Here is a 16,274-nt window from a genome sequence, read left to right on the forward strand (position 1 = left end):
CACGAACAGCTGATTTGCGGGAAGCTGGGGGGGGCGGGGGGGCTTCAGGGGAGGAGGCGGAGCAGAGGTGAGCTGGGGCCAGGCACAGGGTGGGGAGCTGCCGGTGGGTGCTCTGCACCCACCAGATTTTCCCCGTGGGTGCCCCAGCCCCGGAGCACCCACGGAGTTGGCACCTAAGGCGCCACTTTTGGCCGGTTGTTACATTTAGAAGCCCTTTTAGAACCAGTTGTCCCTCGCAGGACACCCAGTTCTAAAAGGGCTTCTAAATTTAACAACCCGCTCCAGTGAACCGGTGTGAACCGGCTCCAGCTCACCACTGCTACACAGTGAGGCTGCTGCCTGCTTGCGCTGGCTCTCTGCCAGCTCCAGCGATGCAGAGATCTGGCCCCAGGTCACTGCCCCTTGCTGGTTTATCCTCAAATATTTACCTGACCTCTGGGATGGTTGAAAAGTCACCTGGATTTCAGTCCCACCAGGCAAACAGGGCCCTTTGGGGCTGGTGAAGCTGGGGGTGGGGTGGGAGGCCACTGTCCAGGGGAGAGTGATTCAGGAAGCAGGTGAGCATCAGGCATCAGGCCTGGGGTCCGTATCCCTTATATTGGCGTCCATGGAATGGCTCAGATCTCGGTCATGGCCAGTCCTGGCATCACAGAGCCCAATTCTGCCCTTGGTCACAGCTGGGCATCCCGAGACAGCCCCTGGGGGGGAGCCACAGTTGGTGCAGAGGGTCCCCATAAAGGGAAAGCAGAGCTGGTGGGACCTAAGCCCACGCGGGCTGCGCAGGGACCCACTTCTCTCTTGCGCTGTCTCCATTTGATCTGCTCTGCGGTTTTCAGCTGCATCTCCAAGGCTCCGGTTGTGCTGAGCCAGCCCTGGGTCTGAGACATTCACAACTGAATTCAGTCTCCAGGCTTCACACCGCAGGGCTTCCCACACTGCTTGGGCATCTAATATTTGCTAAGCATGCACCTCCCTCTGTGTGTTTGAGCCTTCAGCCCGGGCTGCTACTACTTGAGCCACAGCATTCTGTTCACTTGCAGCAGGACCAGGTTGTTGTCCTGGATGGGTGATGGGCTGTTCGGCTCTGTGGGCTGGGTGGGATGGAGGTCCTGCTCCATGTGATCGCCCAGAGGTGCCAGGGGCCACTAGAGCCATGTTCTGTGCCCAGTGAGGGAAGCCCACCCCTCTTGCTAGAGCAGCTCTCACTTGTTCCCAGGACAGGAGCTGGCGCTGCTGCTTTGGTGGGGGCAGCAGGAGGCGGCTCTGTGGAAGGTCGAGATCAGTGATATTCTGGCAGAAGCACAAGTGCTGGAGGGGAAATGGGGATTGTTCTGAACAGTTTATGTCAGTGGTTCTCCAGCTGTGGCCCAAGGACAAACGGGGGTTGGCAAACTATGTTTAAGGAGTTCGCGAAAGGCCGTCATTCCCACAGAACAGTGGTTTTCAGCCTGTGGTCTGCAGCCCCCTGGGAGTCCGCAAAATCTAAGATTTCCAAGGGAGTCAGCACCTCCACTGGAAATATTTTAGGGGTCCACAAATGAAAAAAAGGTAGAAACCTTGGGGTTCCTATCTAAGCAATATCTGAATGGAATCTGATGGCACAAAGAAAAGCCAATTCTCCAGCCTGAGGGCTGAATATCAAAGACCCACAGCAAACAATGACGGGGTGAGAGCATCTCAAAGAGAAAGACTATTTTATCATGAAAAGAAAAGGAGTACTTGTGGCACCTTAGAGACTAACCAATTTATTTGAGCATGAGCTTTCGTGAGCTACAGCTCACTTCATCGGATGCATACCGTGGAAACTGCAGAAGACATTATATACACACAGAGACCATGAAACAATACCTCCACTGTCCTGGGTGGGAGGAGGTATTGTTTCATGGTCTCTGTGTGTATATAATGTCTTCTGCAGTTTCCACGGTATGCATCCGATGAAGTGAGCTGTAGCTCACGAAAGCTCATGCTCAAATAAATTGGTTAGTCTCTAAGGGGCCACAAGTCCTCCTTTTCTTTTTGCGAAGACAGACTAACACGGCTGTTACTCTGAAACCTATTTTATCATGGCAGCCTAAATAGAGGGGCTGCTACGAGCTCCCCCTACAAACGTCACAGGCAGCAGGAATTAAATACCACCAGCTCTGTTAGTGTAACCTTATCCTTACAGAAGCCAGGCCCAGGCAAAGAGAAGGAGAAATGCCTTTTTGTGACTGCCCCCTGCCTGTACACAGGACAATACCGTCTTTCAATATGGGAGCACATCCTATTCCCCAAATATTAAAGTCCAGTTCTCTTTCCCCCTTAGACAGGCACATGCAGCCCTCTGGGATATATTTGTGTCATCCTTTCCAATTGAGACTGAGCTCGTGATCGTGACTCTTTGGTGAATCTTTCACACTCTGGCCCTGGGGAAAGCCCCTGCAGCTATAAACTGAATCAGGTGCCTTTAATATCTGCACAAAAGAAAATGAGTTTCCCGCTTTTAAAGGGGACCCACAAAGAGTTCTTGATTCTTTACGATGGCTAGGGAGGGTCTGCGCGGTCTATGTATTTATTTTTCTTGCGTCTTATTTACCCTGTAAGTATCAGGAATGTCAAGTCTGGTCTGCCCTGGGGTCTCTGGAGGACTGGCTGGGTATCTCAGAGCATGTATACTAGGCTCTCACACCTAGCTTGACTGGGGATAGACTTTCACAGAGATCGCCTTTCCCCACAATGTTCCTTAGTCCCTGGAATTAAACAGATGGTAACAAAACAAGCAAGAGTAGTAAGGCATCAGACATGCTATTCCTCCCTCTCTTAGGCCTGGCCTTTTAAAACCAATTTAGTTCAACCCATGCAAGCTGGTAGAGGTGCTTCTGTCAGTCTGAGAGAAGAGTTGATTCTGGTTTAACTTCAATTCCTAATTGATTGAACCTAAACTAAAATAACCCTCCTTCACACCATAATAAATGCATCCACACTGAGGTTTTCACTGGTGTAAGTAAACTGATTTAAAAACTAACTTCAGTTGAATTGGTTCATTTTCATGTAGATGTGTGTAACAAGAGCAGCTCTGCGAGCCAGGGCTGGAACCCGGGGGGGGGGGGGGGGGGCTGTCACTGACGCTGCCCTCCCCAGGGTTAAAGCCAAACCCCACAGCAATGACCGAAGGGCTGGGGAAGGGGACAGAGCCACGGTCCCAGGATCTGGCTGCTCTGAGGATGCACAGGAGCCGTGCGAGGAGCAGCAGCAGCAGGGCAGGCACAAAGCGACAAAACAGCCTCACAAAGAGGTGGGTTTTTGTATTTTGTTTTACACTGAACCTGCTGCTCCAGGTAGGATGGGCAGCAAACCCCAGGGGTCCCCACTGCAGCCACTGGTCCCTGCGTGTGACAGACAGCTGGGATCACACGGGCTGGTTTGGAGGCCGAGAGATGGGATAGCAAGTGGGAAGTTTGCAGAGCGAAGCGGGACGCTAAGAAGGATAGGGCAGCTGGTACGGGGAAGAGCAGCAGATGACATGAGGCCTGTCCGTGCTGCCCTGATCCTGAGGTGTCTGGTTGCTGGCGCGGCGCTCTCGGGATGGATGGGAGGGGGCTGCCCAGCAGGGGCGGGGACTTCAGCGGGAATTTTCCATCTTGTCGACATCAGGGGCTTTAAACAAACACAAACATTCCCTGAGACAGGATCAAAATCAGCCCCCCCCCCCCACACACACACCTGGCAGACACCTGTAGACATGGACCTCCCAGAACTCTCCCAACCCCCACAAAGACTCTCCCCTCAGAGTCACCCCCTGCCCTCAAGAGAGATTCCCTTGTGCCCCACATAGACCCTTCTCCCCAGATGTCTCTCCCCCCACACACATGGTCCTGGTGGGTTCCATGCTCCCATCTCCCCATCCTTTGCCATCTACAACACACACAGACCTCTCCCGCCCATTGACTCCCCACACCCATAAAGCTGTAGGGACTGGAGTTGTGTGTGGGTACATCACACCTACCTGAGCCGCAGGGGGCGCTGTACTCAGCCTCTGTGTGTTCACCTGGAACAGCAAGGGATGTAAGGAATGGAGGAGAGACCCAGTGGGGGGATATGAACCGCTCCCCCTAATCCCACACAGGCAGAGTCTGTTACCCCAGCGCCAGGGGATCCCTCCTGCAGGTCTGACCCCAAGAAGGGAGTGGGAGGTCGCCCCCCACTGTCTGAGTGGGGCTGTGAACTCCAGGCACTCATGGAAACCATCCTGCCACCTCCTGGCCCAGCACAAAGGATTCTGGGGGATTCTGAGGAGCTGCATTGCAGGGTAAATGTGTGGGGCCCTGGAGAGGAGTGACACACCTGCTCCGGCCATTCCTGCTGGGAGAGCTCCAGTTACACCAGCCTCATGCGCCCCACGAGCCCGAAGAGCACACGGCTCCCATGTCCCTCCCGGTGAGCCGACGCCACAGATCGAACCCAGGAACATGCCTCCAGCAGGTGTCTCCAGCTTGACCCCCGCAGGCCCCACGGCTGGTCATCTGCCAGCATCTGCCCAAGTGCTGCGCTCAGGCCCGAGCAGAGGGAGATCAGCTATGGACACGGGTCACAGGGAGCAGGGGGGATTCCAATGGCACCACCCTCTAACCAGGCACTGGTTGTGACACAGAGCCCGCAGGAGTGGCTGTAATTGGGGCGGAGCCAGGACAGGACACCCGCTCTGCAGCCACAGACTGCAGCATGGGGCCCGCGGGAGCAGCCCTACCAGGGCGGGACTCACCCGTCTCGTAGTAATCGTACAGTCTCACTGGGGCTGCTCTGAGATTCTTCACAGGGAAATCCTGCTCCAGGGAGAAGGTGAAACTCGCCGCCTCCTTCGTCAGCTACCGAGAGAGCGACAGAGCGAGCCCCTGGGCTGAACGTCTGCACTGGCAGCTCTAACCCCCTCCTCCCCGAGGCTCGGACTGGCCCAACCCACTTCCCTCTGCCCCTGCGGCCTGGAGCAGTGAGAAAAGGCTCCCCCTGAATCCCTGTTTACCCCCCTGCAAAATGTGACCCCTTTCATCACACTCAGGGCCCAGCTCCAGCCTCCACAACCCTGAGCTCCCCATCGCTCGGTTCACGGCCCTCCCTGGGGTTGGCTGAGTCTGGTCCCGTCTCCCCGTCCTTTATGGAAACAGGTCACTTGAAGCAGGGGAGATTTCAGTGACCCCACGCCGTGCGTGTGACACAGAGCCCACGAGAGCAACTGTAATGGGGGTGGAGCCAGGGCAGGACACGCCCTCCCCATTCACACCACGCCCCCCTGGAGCCCTGAGCCGCCCACACTCACCTGGTCCAGATAGAGCGTCACCTGGTCGTTCTGCACCTCCAGCCTCTTCACCAAACGCTGCTTCTCCAGCTAGGAGCAGAGGGAGGAAACGGCTGAGCCAGGAACAGAGGGGCTGGGGCAGGAGTGTCTGCTCTGATGGGGGCTGGGACATGGGGCACCAAATGCCCCCGTTGCCGAGGGCCCTGGCTGCCACCCTCCACGTCAGTCACAGCTGCGCACTGGGTGTCTGCTGGGGGAGGGGCGAGAGTCTAGACATGGGCGTCCTCTTCTGGGGGAGCTAAGCAGGGTCAGGACCTGCTCAGTGACTGGATGGGAGACCCCAGGGCTGCACAGTGACCAGCTGCAGGGGGCAGGGCTCTGCAGGGAGAGCTCCCCCTGGGGGTCAGAGCTGCAATCTGTGTTCTCCTGGGGGTCTGGGCTCTCCCCCATGGATCAGCCCCTGGTTTCACGCTGTGACTGGCCCGGCGTGTTCTCCTCCCTGGGAAGCTCACCTGCCTCACGGAGCTCTTGACGGGGGTGTAGCCGGACGGCAGCTTGGCCTCGATGATGGCCATGTTGGTGGCTGAGCGCTCTCCGCTGTACCTGCAACAGGAGCCGTGCGCTGAGGTTGGGGTTTGCTCTGGATACAGACCCCAGGGGGATGGACAGGGAGGGGAGGCCTCCTGTCTTCTCAGACCTGCCAGCATCTCTAATGCCCTCTGCCTGCTCTGGGTTGTGAGCCCAGAGCATCTGGGAGCTGTTAACTATCTCATAGCATCCCCCACGTCAAACCTAAAGCCTAAAGTGTATCATGTTAATTCTGTAAAGCCCTTTTATTCCAGAGAATTAAAGGTTTGTCAGTTTGCAGCCCAGGGAGGAGATGATGTTGAGTGGCTTGAAGGTGTCTACTACGAAGGGAAAAGTGACGGTGGCGTGGAAGAGGTGAACCTCTCCATGACCCTTGGGCATATGCAGCGACAGCAGATCAAGGAGCTGTGCACTAGCTTCGCACCAATGTTCTCAGCCACCCCAGAACAGACCGAACGGGCATACCACTCCATTGACACAGGTAATGCTTGCCCAATTAGAGCCCAACCTTACCGGGTGGCTCCTCAAGCCAAAATTGCTATAGAACGGGAGATCCAGGATATGTTACAGGTGGGTGTAATCTGCCCCTCTGGCAGTGCATGGGCATCTCCAGTGGTTCTAGTTCCCAAACCGGATGGGGAAATAAGCTTTTGCTTGGACTACCGTAAGCTAAATGCTGTAACTCGCCCAGACAACTATCCAATGCCACGCACAGATGAGCTATTGGAGAAACTGGGACGGGCCCAGTTCATCTCTACCTTGGACTTAACCAAGGGGTACTGGCAGGTACCACTAGATGAATCCGCCAAGGAAAGGTCAGCCTTCACCACACATCGGGCTGTATGAATTTAATATGCTCCCTTTCGGGCTGCGGAATGCACCTGCCACCTTCCAAAGACTTGTAGATGGTCTCCTAGCGGGATTGGGAGAGTCTGCAGTCGCCTACCTTGACAATGTGGCTATATTTTGTGATTCCTGGGCAGAACACCTGGAGCATTTCCAGAAGGTCTTCGAGCGCATAAGGGAGGCAGGACTAACTGTTAAGGCTAAAAAGTGTCAAATAGGCTTAAACAGAGTGACTTACCTTGGACATCAGGTGGGTCAAGGAACTATCAACCCCCTGCAGGCCAAAGTGGATGTTATCCAAAAGTGGCCTGTCCCAAAGTCAAAGAAACAGGTCCAATCCTTCTTAGGCTTGGCTGGATATTATAGGCGATTTGTACCGCACTACAGCCAAATCGCCACCCCACTGACAGACGTAACCAAAAAGAAACAGCCAAATGCCGTTCAGTTTTGTTCAGTATCTTCATAAATGATCTGGAGGATGGTGTGGATTGCACCTTCAGCAAGTTTGCAGATGACACTAAACTGGGAGGAGAGGTAGATACGCTGGAGGGTAGGGATAGGATACAGAGGGACCTAGACAAATTGAAGGATTGGGCCAAAAGAAATCTGATGAGGTTCAACAAGGACAAGTGCAGAGTCCTGCACTTAGGATGGAAGAATCCAATGCACCGCTACAGTCTAGGGACCGAATGGCTAGGCAGCAGTTCTGCAGAAAAGAACCTAGGGGTTAGAGTGGACGAGAAGCTGGATATGAGTCAACAGTCTGCCCTTGTTGCCAAGAAAGCTAACGGCATTTGGGGCTGTATAAGTAGGGGCATTGCCAGTAGATGGAGGGACGTGATCATTCCCCTCTATTCGACACTGGTGAGGCCTCATCTGGAGTACTGTGTCCAGTTTTGGGCCCCACACTACAAGAAGGATGTGGAAAAATTGGAAAGTGTCCAGTGGAGGGCAACAAAAATGATTAGGGGACTGAAACACATGAGTTATGAGGAGAGGCTGAGGGAACTGGGGATGTTTAGTCTGTGGAAGAGAAGAATGAGGGGGGATTTGATAGCTGCTTTCAAGTACCTGAAAGGGGGTTCCAAAAAGGATGGCTCTAGACTGTTCTCAGTGGTAGCAGATGACAGAACAAGGAGTAATGGTCTCAAGTTGCAGTGGGGGAGATTTAAGTTGCATATTAGGAAAAACTTTTTCACTAGGAAGGTGGTGAAACACTGGAATGCGTTACCTAGGGAGGTGGTGGAATCTCCTTCCTTAGAAGTTTTTAAGGTCAGGCTTGACAAAGCCCCGGCTGGGATGATTTAATTGGGGATCGGACATGCTTCGAGCAGGGGGTTGGACTAGATGACCTCCTGAGGTCCTTTCCAACCCTGATATTCTACGATTCTATGATAGTGGACTAAAGAGTGTCAGAAGGCCTTTAACCAGCTTAAAGTGACAGTTATGTCTGACCCTATGCTCAGGGCCCCAGACTTTGACAAACCTTTCCTAGTAACCACGGATGCATCTGAGCATGGTGTGGGAGCAGTTTTAATGCAGAAATCAAGAATTGCATCCTGTCGTGATTCTCAGCAAAAAAAGTGTCTGAAAGGGAAAGCCACTGGTCAATCACCGAAAAGGAATGTTACGCTATTGTGTATGCTCTGGAAAAGCTACACTGATATGTTTGGGGAAGGTGTTTTGACTTGCAAACCAAGCATGCTGTGTTGAAGTGGCTTCATACCATCAAGGAAAAGAACAAAAAACTTCTTCAGTGGAGTTTAGCTCTCCAAGACTTTGATTTTGAAATATAACACATTCCAGGAACTTCTAACAAAGTGGCTGATGCACTGTCCCGTAAAAGTTTCCCAGAATCAACTGGTTAAAATTGTTCTTGAAATGTGGGACATTTTGTTAGTTTTTATATAATCAGGAAGAAATCACAGCCAGTGTGGAACAGGCTGTCCAGCACCATCTGTGATTTGGGGGGCATGTCATAACCATATAGCTGAGGGTAGCGTAAAATTCCTCTGTTACCTGTAAGGGGTTAAGAAGCTCAAATAACCTGGTTGGCACTTGACCAAAACAAGCAATGGGGAAAGAAGATACTTTAAAATCTTGAGGGTAAGGGGGGAAGGCTTGGTTTGTGCTCTTTGTTTATGTGTTTTCTCAGGAGGCAGAGAGGCACCAGATCAGACAGAAATCCATCTCCTTCTCAGCAAGCTGCCTCTCTCTTTCCTTCTTCTCCAACTCCAAGCACCTAAAGGCCATCTGTCTTTCATGTTCTTTCTGTCTCTCTTCAGCTTCCAATCTGGCTAATTCTAACTTTTTTTGGACCTCACTTTCCGTCATCCTAGCCTTCATGTGTTTAGCTTAGCCTAACCCAAGAGCTAGAAAGAAAAAAAAAAACCACTTAGGAATTCCCTTGCAGGAAGTTAACTACCCTGCCCTTAGGCAGAGAAAGAAAAACTCCAGCTGCTCTCAGCTTAAAAAAAAAAAGGTGTCCTTTAAAAAAAAACCTCCTTGTTTTCCAAGCAGCCAAAAGGAAAAAAGAAATTGTCCTTTTAAAATCCTAAGCTCTGTGCTTTTGGTTCAAAATGATCCCTCCACGCTGCCACCATGTCAGGGTTCCCTCCCCATTCTGAACTCTGGGGTACAGATTTGGGGACCCTCATGAAAGACCCCCTAAGCTTATTTCTACCAGCTTAAGTTAAAAACTTCCCCAAGGCACAAATTCCTTCCTTGCCCTTGGTATCGCTGCCACCACCAAGTGATTTAAACAAACATTCAGGGAGGGCCACTTGAAGCCCTATCTTCCCAAAAATATCCCCCCAAGCCCCTACACCCGCTTTCCTGGGGAGGCTTGAGAATAATATCCTAACCAATTGGTTAGAAAGTGAGCACAGACCCAAACCCCTGGGTCTTAAGGACACTGACAATCATTTCAGGTTCTTAAAAGAAGAATTTTATTAAGAAAAAAAAAGGTAAAAGCATCACCTCTGTAAAATCAGGATGGAAGGTAACTTTACAGGGTAACAAAAGATTTACAACACAGAGGAATTCCCTCTAGGCAACTTCAAAGTTACAAAAACAGGAATACACCTCTCTCTAGCAAAGGGAAAATTCACAAGCTAAAACAAAAGATAACTTAATGCGCCTTACCTTGGTTACTTACGCTTTTTGTAAGATTAGAGACTCGTTTCAGGATTGTTTGGAGGAGATGGATTTCTGCCTGACCTGGTGCTTCTCTGCCTCCCAAGAAAACACACAAACAAAGAGCACAAACCAAGCCTCCCTCCCACAAAGTTTTAAATTATCTTCTTTCTCCACTGGTCCTTTTGGTCAGGTGCCAACCATATTATTTGAGCTTCTTAACCCCTTACAGGTAATGGAGGAATTTTAGGCTACCCTTAGCTGTATGGTTATGACAGCCCCACTAGCCCCCAGCCAGCCTTGAGCTCCCCAGACAAGGGGCCCTGGCCCCAGGAGTGTCTTGGGAGCCGACTGTCTGTTCTAGATCAGCCCCGGGACCAGCCCTTTAGCCCCTGGCACATTCCAAGGGGGCCCCTGCCTCTGCCCCGAGCCCTGGGGGTGGATGGCTCCCACAGCGATTCCAGCCATGCCCCGGCCCTGCAGTGGGGCGGCTCTGCCCCGGCCATTTCCCTACTGCCTGGGGCCTGTCCCTGCCCCCGGGAGCTCAGACCCAGATGGGTGGGGGGCTGGGGCTCATACCGGGCGTGCAGGACGAGGCCGAAGTGGGATCTGGCGCTCTCGGTGCACTCCTTCGGCTCTGTCTCCACCCGCAGGTCAAAGGTCACGGCGCTCTTTGGGGGTGGCACGTTGTAGCGCAGAGTCAGCTGGGAGAAAAGCAGGAGGGCTGAGGAAGAGCCTGCTGCGTCCTGCCACAGCAGATCAGAGCCTGGGCCCAGAGCCAGGTGCCGTGGGGCAGTGCCAGGTCACAGCCAGTCACCGCTGGGCCGGCTGGTCCCCAGGGGCCCCTGCACTCACCTGCACAAAGACACAGCCCTCGCCGCTGGCCCGCACCGTGTACTGCCCGGGGATCTCCTGCAGGGCCGCTCGCTGCAGCACCAGCCGGTTGGCGTTCTCCACGTGGAATTGCTGCCGGGCCCCGGCCTGGGAGCTCACTGTCACCGACACAGCCCCGCTCGTGCTGTACGTCAGGGCTGCGTATTTGGCCAGGGCCTGCAGGGCCACCACCGTGTCCTGGGGAAAGAGAGTCACCGAGCTGCTGTCACGCTCTGGGGAGAGGAGCCCGGCTCAGACTCACTGCGGCAGCATCGGGACCTGCTGGGGCGCTGACATCGAGACCCCGGCTCCCGGCCCCTGAGGGCAGGGGGCTCGGCACCCAGGACTCCCTCTCCCAGGACGGGCCTGGCTCAGCTGTGGAGATGCAGCTCCTGGCCCCTTCCTGCACCAGGGCCCCCGCGCTCATTTGCCCTGAGGGCAGGGGTATTACCTGTGTGGAAGCAAAGCCCCCGTAGGGGTTCTGCTGCTTGCTGAGCCAGCGGACGATCTGGGTGGCGGTCGCCATGTCGGCAGCAGACACATTGGGCAGGGAGAGATAGGCCAGGAGCACGTAAGCCGTCATCTCCACCTCCGCTGACGGGGCCTTGTTCCCGTAGGGGCTGGGCAGGGCCTTCACCTTCCTCTGCCAGTGGAGCTGTCCCCCTTGGAGAGGAGCCGAGGGAAGGGCAGCCCCATGGCTGCAGTTACAATACAGTGGGTCACCTGTTTGCTTTCCAAAGGGGCCCCAGGGGCTTCCCAGGCCAGAGGGACGCCTGCCCCGCACTGAATGCAGTGTCCTCTGGGGCAGGACACGGCAGCTGATTCAGAGCGCACAGCAGGGCTACACAAATGTAACATGATGCCACTGGGTGGGTCATCAGCAGGGATTGAACCCTGGACCTCTGGCTCTAAACCCCTGAGCTTCTGCTGAGCTCGAAACCCCTGAACCTCTGGTGCCTGAGCTAAAAGCTGAGGCCAGGTGGGTCACTGGCTCCAGGCGACCCCTAAACCTCTGGTGCGCAGCCACTAGAGGGGGCAGAGATCCCCTGTGTTAGTTTGGGCCCCTGCCCAGAGCCTGACCCAGCCAAAGGGCATGGGGCAGAGCTGATGCCGGGTTAACACCCCCCTCCTGAGTGATCCCTGGGGCCTTGAAGATGGGACCCTCACCCAAGGGCTGTTTCTGTCCAGTGTCCAATGGGCCCTCAGTGCGCCCCTAGGAGCACAGCTCAGTCTGAGCTCAAATGGAGCCGGTGAGAAACCCTGATGGGGCGTAGGGTGCAGACAGCATCGCACCCAGAGGCCTCCTCCCTGCCCCACCCCTACGCACAGAGCTGGCAGGGCTGTGAACTGCTTGGGCCCTAAGCAATTGCTTTGTCTGCTTATGCCTCGTGCTGCCACTGTTAGAGGGGGGCAGAGAGCCCCTGAGTTAATGTGGGCCCCCTGAGGCTGGAGCGGGAGCTGGACCCAGCTGAAGGGCAGCGGTGGACCAGACACTGGGTTATCACCAGACCCCACGGGGTGTTAGGGACCTCACAGATGTGTCCTGTTACCCAAGGGCTGTTTTACCACAGTGCCTGGTGGCCCCTTGGTGCCCCCAGCAGCAGAGCACCCACCTCTCCCTTCCCTGGGGCAGGAGCCATGTGCTACTCCCAGAAATTCTTATTCACCTCGGGGCAGGGCAGGAGGCGACACACACAACTTGTGGGCACAGACCATCTCCAGCTGCTGTGCCAGGGCTTGCAGAGAAGGGACTTTTCATCTGAGCTATGACACAACCAAGCCGCGTAGACCATGCAGCCGGCTCCTCTCTGTGGGGGGATATCTCTCCAGGGCCCGGCAGGAACCGAGCGCACCAGGCCTCAGCTCCCAGCACGGCTCAGTCTGAGCTCAAATGGAGCCGAGGAGATGCACAGAGATCACGGGGCCTGTTCATGATGAGTGTGAGGGACCCAACCTGGCACTCCCAGCGCCTCCTGGCCTCATGACGAGGGCTCCTTCAGCTCAGCACTGAAGGAGCACCACCTCCTGTGTCCCCAGCCATGCTCCCAGTGGGCTTCATGCTTCTCATGGGACCTCCCACCCTATGGGGAGCTGACCCCAGGCTGCATAGCTCACACTGGGGGCTGGGCTGGGAGTGGCACAAGGTCATTTGTGCAGGGAAAGGCTAGGGGAACTGGAGCTGGGGGACGGGCAACTGCCCAGCAGGAACGTGGGGGGCACATGATGCAGACAGAAACCTCCTCCTCTGCCCAGCTCCCACATACAGAGACAGCAGGGCCTAGCCGGCCCTGGCCCAATGCAGTCTGTTCCCCTCCCAGTATTAGCTGGGCCAAGCAGAGACTCGGGCAGGGACTCCCCAGCTGGGATGTCCCCAACACAGGATGGGTGCTGGGATCCTGCGGCATCTCTCCAGGGCTCGGTTACGGCCCGTTCCCCTTGGGAGCTGCCTACGCAAAGCCCTGTCCCACGGGCTCTGAGCCCACTGGATCCCATCACGCTCCTGGCCCCGGGTGCTTTAGAGGGCTGGGTGGGACATGGGGCTTTGCCCCTGTAGGTTCTCAGCTCCGATACCCCCAGCCTGGAAGCGACCCAGACTTGTCCCCCTTCACTCCATGTGCTGGGCTCTGGGAAATGGCGGGCCGATCTCACTCCAGGTCTGAGGGGACAAGTGTCCCCATGACAGAGCCCAGCGCGTCGGCCCCTCACTGGCAGCCTCAGCAGAGACCACGGACTGACTGGGCCACAGAAACCCAGCTCCCCTGCCAGGCTGAGAAGGCCCCAGGGCAGGGATGACACCTGGGTGGGCAGAGCCGTGGGGGGCAGCTGGCCCTGCCATGTCGAGAGGCCGGCAGCGAGGAGAGCACTAGAGCGAGGGGCTGCCGGTACCCGAGCTGATGCTGTGCTGGGCCAGGCTCTGCAGAAGGGCGCCCCGCAGCTCTGTGCTCCCCGCCAGCCCGAAGGCGTAGGCCAGCAGCGCCTGCGTGTAGAGGTCACTGGTGCTCGATTCCTGGAGGCACCGGAGGGCCCTGGTCATCATGGGGTCCTGGGACGGGGGAGACACCGAACAGACTCCCCGTCAGGCTGAGCCGGCCAGAGGAGACACCCTGCGCCTGGGGCCTGCGCACGTCCCCCGGCAACCACCCCATGGGGCCTTAACAATGCTCCACCAGGCAGGCATCTGTCATCTCCCCTGACCCATCCCTCCCCACCGCCACCTTTGCCATGGGCCCATCTATAAACAGCCCGCCCAAGCCACGCCCAGAGCCAGAGCTGGAGCTGGACCCAGAAACTGACCGAGCTGCTGCATCTTTCTGATGCCCTGACTCCACTGTCCCCATCCCAGTCTCTCCCTCACCCGCTTCCCAGTACCAACCCCTCTCCCCACGGCTCCCAACAGCACCCCAAATCCCTCCCTGGTACCAACCCCCCAGGACTCCCCCGTCTCAACCCAAACCCTTCCCTGGTACCAACCCCCCAGGACTCCCCCGTCTCACCCCAAACCCTTCCCTGGTACCAACCACCCACGGCTCCCATGTCTCACCCCAAACCCTTCCCTGGCACTGACTCCCCCCTCACTGTCACCAACAATCTCCATTCCCCCTGACTGTTGGCCCCTCCCCTGGGACAGCAGGGCTTGGCCTCACCGTGAGCGGCTGCCCCAGCTCCAGCAGCCCTGCCGTGATGTAAGCCGAGAGAGAGAGCTCGTCCACCACGCCGCCCTGAGGGGGATGGAGACACCGGGAGCCGGCTCAGACCGAGTTGTGGGCCACCTTGCCAGGAACAGGTGAGCCGCTGCCCAGCACAAGCCCATTGGGCCAGAACAGAACCGGCGCCAGCGCTCCAAGTGGCTGGGTTTGGGTCCTGCCTCCTGCTGCGACCTGTCAGGCCCTCTGGGTCCCGAGCAGTGGCCCCCAGTCATAGCAGCCAGGGAGGCCACACTGTGGCAGTGAGTTCCACAGCTTTGTTATAGGGAGAGGCAGTGCCCGTAGCTGCTCCATTGTCAGGGCTGTATAAAATTTCAGTATAAAATCATGTCTGAGGCCACCTGGAACCAGAGGCTGTTAAGTTGGTTTGAACTGACATTTGCCAGATTTCCTGTGAAGACCAGGGGCTGTTTCTGCAGAGGCTGAGGGATTTGTCCCTTGCTGGGCGAATTCCTGCTTATTAAATAGTCCCCCCATGCGTTTGATTAAAATTTGTCTCCTTCTAGCTCCCAAACAGCTGGGTACAGCCCCGGCCCCTTCCATACAGTCCCGGATCCCTGCAAACTCCAGGGCAGTGGCAGGAATTAGGCTGTGACTCGAGCTGGGTGGGAATTTCCTGCTGAAATGATTTCTCCACAGACGATGCAGTTTCCACAAAACCAAAACTTTGAGAGAAAATGTTATTTTTGCTGAAACATTTTGATTTCTGTTGGGAAAATGGAAACGCAACATTCTGCTGTGGGTCGGTGGGGCCCAAATCGCAGCCTCTTGGGTTGGCAACCTGAACCGAAACCTTCCACTGCAAACCGGTTCAACATTCAGCTGCACCAGCCTTGTGCCCCCGTTCCCCTATAGACTTGGGTTCCTTTGGACTACATCTCCCATGATGCACTGCAGCTGCCCTTCTGACTGAGCCACATGGGGAGTTGTGGGAGTTGCATGACTTCAGGGCTGGGCTGGGTCCTGCCCATCAGGTTCTCCATGCCATGCAATGAGTGCGGGGTTTGCTCAGTGCCTGCAGGGAGACCGGGCTGTACAGGAGCCAGGGGTGGCTGGACCAGGGCTGCTCCCTTGTTCGGTGCAATAACCTGCTGCCTCGGCCGTTCAACCCATTCAGCCGTTGCTAAAAACCCAGGGAAATCCCCCAGACCAAACCGGGTAACAACAACCAGCTGCCATGAGGGGCCCCCATCCCCTTCCCCAGCTTGTCTCCTCTTCCCCCATCCCATCAGCCCATCCCCCCAGCCTCCCACCTGCAGGGCATTGTTGAACAGCTTCCCCACACTACGGAAGCAGCCGCTCTCCAGCTGGTGGCGCTGCAGCCATTTTAGGGCGTCCTCTAGGTGCTTCTCGTCAATGGAGATGTAGGGTCTGGCCTGGCCAAAGGACTTGAGAACGAAGGCCGTCAGCCTGGGCGGGGAGAGACGCGTTAGAGGGACACTCTGCTGGTGATGCTGCGGGCCAGGAGGGAGGTGTGTGGGGGACGGGGATGGGGGTCAGCATTGTGGGGGTGAGCAGAGCTGTCAGGGGAGCCCAGGACAGGAATGGGGGGGATTTGGAGTGAGTACGTGGGGCAGACCTGTGTGGGGAGCAGGACTGGGATAGCAGAGGGGCTGGGGGTCAGGCTGCAGCACGGTAGGCCCTGCCCACCCAGAGCCCTGACTTGCCCGTGCCATGCGGCCCCTCACCAGGTGTTGCCCACGGCGTCGCTCTCCCCAAAGGCGCTGTAAGAGCCGTCGTTGTGCTTATAGAGCAGCTCGCGCTGGTAGCCTGCGGGGACAGGAGGGAGACAGTGAGTCCTGGATCCGCTCACCCCCAGGGGCTAGAATCCACCCCCAGCCTAAGCCCCGTGGGGC

At 56.2% G+C, this 16,274-nt stretch overlaps 1 protein-coding gene across 1 annotated transcript in view; it reads right to left on the minus strand.

Annotated features, from left to right (window-relative positions):
* Positions 1-3,296: 3,296 nt before the first annotated feature.
* The window catches only part of LOC140903747 (alpha-2-macroglobulin-like protein 1), a 59,340-nt gene continuing 46,362 nt past the window's right edge, over positions 3,297-16,274 (minus strand). The window contains exons 24-35 of the mRNA XM_078850682.1: positions 16,107-16,188; positions 15,672-15,828; positions 14,359-14,433; positions 13,601-13,757; positions 11,166-11,377; positions 10,697-10,912; positions 10,421-10,545; positions 5,785-5,875; positions 5,294-5,362; positions 4,742-4,844; positions 3,986-4,027; positions 3,297-3,636 (exon numbers count right to left, since the gene is read on the minus strand). Of these exons, the coding sequence (XP_078706808.1) occupies positions 3,602-3,636; positions 3,986-4,027; positions 4,742-4,844; positions 5,294-5,362; positions 5,785-5,875; positions 10,421-10,545; positions 10,697-10,912; positions 11,166-11,377; positions 13,601-13,757; positions 14,359-14,433; positions 15,672-15,828; positions 16,107-16,188 (1,364 nt within the window). The 3' untranslated portion in view covers positions 3,297-3,601. The remainder of the gene's footprint in view (positions 3,637-3,985; positions 4,028-4,741; positions 4,845-5,293; positions 5,363-5,784; positions 5,876-10,420; positions 10,546-10,696; positions 10,913-11,165; positions 11,378-13,600; positions 13,758-14,358; positions 14,434-15,671; positions 15,829-16,106; positions 16,189-16,274) is intronic.

The sequence above is a fragment of the Lepidochelys kempii genome, chromosome 27, assembly GCF_965140285.1.
Source record: "Lepidochelys kempii isolate rLepKem1 chromosome 27, rLepKem1.hap1, whole genome shotgun sequence".
Classification (NCBI taxonomy): Eukaryota; Metazoa; Chordata; order Testudines; family Cheloniidae; genus Lepidochelys; species Lepidochelys kempii.